The sequence below is a fragment of the Antrostomus carolinensis genome, unplaced genomic scaffold (assembly GCF_000700745.2).
Source record: "Antrostomus carolinensis isolate BGI_N321 unplaced genomic scaffold, ASM70074v2 scaffold51127, whole genome shotgun sequence".
In the NCBI taxonomy this organism is placed as follows: Eukaryota; Metazoa; Chordata; class Aves; order Caprimulgiformes; family Caprimulgidae; genus Antrostomus; species Antrostomus carolinensis.
The window spans coordinates 1,555-7,114 of NW_010329162.1; the positions used below are offsets into that span (position 1 = coordinate 1,555).

General features: G+C 47.2%; 1 protein-coding gene across 1 annotated transcript; it reads right to left on the reverse strand.

Moving 5' to 3' along the window:
- Positions 1-765: 765 nt before the first annotated feature.
- Positions 766-5,327, reverse strand: LOC104520163 (tripartite motif-containing protein 15; the record flags this gene model as incomplete). The annotated part of the gene is made up of 6 exons (XM_010172432.1): positions 766-1,277; positions 1,565-1,597; positions 2,795-2,910; positions 3,275-3,297; positions 3,585-3,815; positions 5,232-5,327. Coding segments are annotated over 6 exons (1,011 nt in total), but the record flags the coding sequence as incomplete, so codon positions are not given.
- Positions 5,328-5,560: the final 233 nt, after the last annotated feature.

Below are 5,560 nucleotides of genomic sequence, written 5' to 3' on the forward strand. Positions count from 1 at the left end.
TGTCAATTAAACTGTTTTGCATATAAAAATGTAAACTAAACTCTTTTTTACTAAGCTTTCTGAAATGTAAATCTACAAAAATTGCAGAAAGGCAGACTTTCAGCTCTTTCTGTTCATCTTTACTAACCTCCAACCTCTGATTTCTTCCACCCCCACAACTCGGAAAAAGAGGGAAAATCCACAAGCTTCAACACCAAAGCCTTAAAATGGGTATGTTCTTGCCAATACCATGAGGTATTTTGGCTTGGAAGAGATCTTGGTGGGAAAAGAGTAGATATTACACTTAATTCAATGGTATCTTACTGCTCCTTTCTAGTAACTAAACCAGGAACCAGAGCCTTCAGCCCTGTAGGAACATCATTGCTGAATGTCAACAGTCAACATCATTGACTGCTAAGGTCAGGAAAAATTTGAAAGGATGGGAGAAGAGTAGAAGGGATTAAAACCATGAAATTGGTGTCCCAGGAGCTGTTGCACAAAGTATAGGCTTCATTTTCCTGCTCATCCCAGGGTGATAATCCGTAGCAAAATCTTGGACAGTACCCAAACATTTAAAAAAATCCACAGGTCTGGCCAAGATGATCCCTTCTCAACCTACTCCTCTTGAAAACCCCAGGAGAATGAGATTCAAAATGGGCACCGGGACTCATTTAATCCACTTTATTTTTTTACCATCCATAAAGTCCTGAAATACAGTGTGGTTGCCTGGATCAAACCAAAGGTTTTTCCAGAGCATGTCATGTCCATCTTGTTGCCCATCCTGTTTCAAGGAACCAGCTGGATCTTGGATTCCCAAACCCAGAAGAAAGGCAGGATTTTCTCTCCATTGAAAGAAGTCGGAGGAAAAGCAAAAGCCAAGGTCTCATTATCAGCATCAAAGAAAGCCACGTGTCCCTTCTCGTAATCCAGAGAGACCCGGATAGTCCTTGGTCTCCCATTCAGAGGCTGAACTGTTTCGAAGGAGGTGAAAGCTTGAAACCTGTCCCCACAGATGCCAACAGCCCAAATTCCTTGGGAAGGGTCAAGGTTAATCCAACCCTTTCTCCATGCTGAATCTCTGGCCACTCCTACAGCCCAAAATCCTCTGCTCCCTAACTGCACTTCCCAATAGTTCCTCCCCGCCGTGAAGCCTTCGCGACCCAACACGGAGCAGTAGGTATCAAATCTCTGGGGATTGTCAGGCAAGTTCTGGGGTGTTTCATCCCACCTCACGCTCCTTCGATCCTCAGAAAGAATGAGGTGGGGGTTTGCTGTGTCTGGATCCAGTGTCACGTTTGCTGATGAAAGCACGAGAGAAGAAAAACAGTATGTTAGAAGGAAAAATATGGATATTTCTCTCCATCTACACCTTCCTGTTGTCTTCCAAGGATGAAGTCCTTGGCCTGACCAACCAAAACTGGTTGGTAAAGGTTTTCTCCATGAAATATGCCATACAGATCTAATGATTTGTATTATTTTTAATTCCCATCAAAGGGGAATAACAAATCACCTTGCCAACCCACCAGGACAGTATGAATTCCCTGCTTTTGCTGTCTTTTCTCAACTCCAGTTTACCATGACTTACCCCATCGCACCTCCAGTTCAACTGGGAGACTCTCTGAAAGAAGAGAGAAGTCCTGTTAGTTTGCTTACAGGGGAGAGGAAGCGTATTAGACCAGGATGAACAAGTCCAACTCATGGACTTTCCCAGAAGGCCAATAACCGTGTCCTGGGCTGCATCAAGAGCAGCGTGGCCAGCAGGTCGAGGGAGGTGATTCTGCCCCTCTACTCCGCTCTTGTAAGGCCCCACCTGGAGTTCTGTGTCCAGTTCTGCAGCCCCCATCACAAGAGAGACATGGACCAGTTAGAACAAGTCCAGAGAAAGGCCACCAGGATGATGCGAGGGCTGGAGCAGCTCCGCTGTGAGGACAGGCTGAGAGAGTTGGGGTTGTTCAGTCTGGAGAAAAGAAGGCTCTGGGGAGACCTTCTAGTGGCCTCCCAGTACCTGAAGGGGCTCCAGAAAGGCTGGGGAGGGACTTTTCATAAGGGCAGTTAATGACAGAACAAGGGGAAATGGGTTTAAGCTGAAAGAGGGGAGGTTTAGATGAGATATTAGGAAGAAGTTCTTCACTGTGAGGGTGGTGAGACACTGGAACAGGTTGCCCAAGGAAGCTGTGGCTGCGCCCACCGTTCAAGGCCAGGATTGATGAGGCTTTGAGCAACCTAGTCTAGTGGAAGTTGTCCCTGCTGCTGGCAGGGGGGTTGGAACTAGATGATCTTTAAGGTCCCTTCCAATCCAAACCATTCTATGATTCTATGATAGATAGACCTTCAAACCCAATACGATCAGTTTTGTCAGGATATTTCTTTAATCCAGAGCTGACGACGTCAATTACTAATTGGAGACGAGAGGAGGGAACGGGACAGTTGCGTGAACATGGAGAACGGTCTCAAACTAGCTTACTGGGGCTTGATCTGTGTCTACACCACCATCTGCTTGTTGACTTTTCTGGATAGTTAGATGTTAACCTACAACCTGTTTGGTTTAAATAGGACCAGGATTAAATTCTTCATTGATTTCCTTTGTGTAGCTAAAGGGAGAAGCTCGGTCTCCTCCTTCACCTTACTCAAGCACTCAGATGTGTGTCCAAATACATCTGGGACCACCATCACCCTCCTTCTTCCAGCTCCAGTCCTGGATAGGAGGGTTATTGATTAATTCATCATTAACCAGGGCTTTATGCTGCTAATTGGCTAATGTCCACTCCTTTCCAACTGAAGAAGAGTGCTTAGATATTTCCCCCTTCCTTTGTACCTTTGAATTTCCTCAGGGCTTCCTTCAGAACGATGTTTTTCTGAGATAAATCCTTCAGTCTCTTTTCCATTCTGGGAAACTTTTCTGTCAGTTGTTGGAAAGTCCTTGCTTCACACCTGGAAGAAGAAGACTTTTGCACTCCTTGCTTAGAAAAGCTGCTGGGTCAGCTTATTTCTCCCCAAGCATTGGGTTGAGTCAGTGGAGACATTGTTGGAGGTATCAGTGGTCCCAATGTCCCCGTGGAGGACACACACTTGCTCTGGACCTCCTCAATGGTGGATGTTGGCTTACTCAAACTGAATGGAAGAGGTGGTGGGGACAGGATCTCACCCCAGGGCCATCTCCTCCCTACCTTCTTCCTCACCTTGAGCGCTGAAGACTCTGGTAGAGAAGATAACCCCTCCTGCTCCCCTGTTTGTGTCTGCTTTGTGACATTGCACTGGGGACAACCATCCCCTCCAGAAAGGGAGAACCACGTACCTGGTCAAGGCGCTCCTGGCATCCTAAAGAAGAGAGAAGATGTGAATTAAACCTTGAACCATCTTCTAGCCAGGGACCAGATTGAAGGGACCAAATGGGCTACTGGATGGACCTCTTGTACTCATCTAGTGGCCCATTTGGTCTCTTCAGTCTGGTCCATTATGATATAGCTTCTTCCTGCAATGACCATCTAAATAAACTACTCAAAATGTCAAGCCAAAGAGGTTGGGGGGAAGGGGAGGAGACCACCACCACCTCAACAGCACGTTCAGAGTGTTGCAAACTCCATTGCCCAGCTGCTCGCTCTCACCTTCAGGGATTTATTCTCTGGTTGTGGGTTCATCCCTTCCAACTCCTGGATGAGGTTGCCCAGGTGGGATATCTCCACAGAGATCTTCCTGTCATTCTCCAGCTGGGTCTGCACTATCTGTTTCTCCACATCCTCCAACCACATTAGGAGGAGACGTTCCTGCTCGTCCTGGAACTGGTGCAGCTGCTTGAAAACCAACATGATTTTCCACCTCTCGGCTCTTGTCTGCTGCTGTAAGGAAGAGATGAGGTGGGATAAGAACAGAAGAAATCCAAGACCTACAAAACCTGGTTAAATAAAATAGGAGCAAGGACTGGTCTTTGGCCCTGAAGCTGGTCTAAGTCCATCACACATGGTTCTTGGTCCCCTTTGAGCTTGATGTGATGCCCTGTGGAGTCAGAAAATACTTCCGGCCTTGGTTGGATGAGGCTCTGAGCAACCTGGTCTAGTGGAAGGTGTCCCTGCTCATGGCAGAGGGGGTGGAACTAGATGGTCTTTAAGGTCTCTTCCCACCTAGACCATTCTATGATTCTCAGGGGGTTGGTTTTGTTTTTCAGCTTAAGAAATACGCGGGCAGTGTTGCTTCACGTTTATTCCCATGGCTTGGAGAAGATCAGGTGTTGCATGCAGGCACCTGCAAGTGTTTGATGGGACAAATCCTGCTGGGATAGTGTTTGAAGACACCAGGGTGAGAGGAGGATTCAGATCTGGTGAGATCCTGCAGAAGAAACAGTCCCTGGGACCTGCAATTCCCCCAAAATGTTGCCTTTGAGGGCAGTAGCTGGATGGGACAGGACCAAATCCAGGCCAGGGACCATAACATGAGCAACCAGCAGCACGTTCATGATGTTTTTCTTCCATCTCCACTTTATTTAGCAGGAAAGCCATGACCCATCTCTGCTTGCCTTCACCCCAGCAGCCTGCCTGTTCTCATGAAGCTGCGGTGAAACATCTGCCACGCTTTCTGCTTCTGCTTTTGAGGAAATCACCTTCTCTCACTTCCTTAGAGCTACAAATCCATCCCCCAACCTCTGAGAGCCCAAAACAGGTCTAGAAGGTGGTAGAAACATCTGGCATGATGCACTTTCCAAAGGAGATGTACCTGCATCTGGATGCCCAAGCTACCATGAGAGCCACCACCCTCACCAGGACCTGGACAGTTGTGCAGCAGTAGAAAAACCTCATCAGGGTCTAAGTTGGACACAAGCACCTCCATGAACCTCATGTTTGATGTGGCTGACCCACCTCCAGGGCTGGGTGGTAGAAAGCAGTTCCTGGGGTGCAGCAATCTGCAGTGGAGATGGAGAACTCTTGAAGCACCATCCCACTACCTTATCATGGGGCCAGGAGGACCCACGTGCCCATCTCCTCTGTCTGGAAGGTGACTCAGCTAAGCTGCATGCACCTCCCTCCAACCATTTGGAAACCACCTCGCTCTCCACTCACATTTTGTGGCTGCTCATTTCCCCTCGAGAAACATCTGCGTTTCACTCACGAGTAACCCATCAAGATGGAGCAAGTCCAAGAGAGATGAGACCATCTGGATGGAGCAACTGGAGGTGTTCTTCCTCCTCACTACGAATTTAAGTGCTAATCCAACATCTTCCAGACCTGCAGAAGACCCTAGAGCAGCAGCAAAGTACCTACCAGATACTTCTGGCTTCTCTTCTCCCCGCTTAGTTTTAATCCTTGGAGCCTTTCTCTTTCATCCTTGAGGTTCTTCAATTTGCTTTGGATTTGTTCCTGGACATCAAAAATTAAAACAAAAAAAGATAATAATAATAATTAATCTGCAAGTTTTTGGGAAGAGGGATGCATGACTTTGATGTTCCTCTAGCTCATTCCTGGTTTATTTGAGTGTGAGACCTCCAGAACTTGGAAATATCAAAATTCACCACGATCTGTTCTGCCTTGGTTGGTTCATTTTATCCCCTCATGATGAGCACAATATCCATTGATTTTGGGTTTGGTTGGGG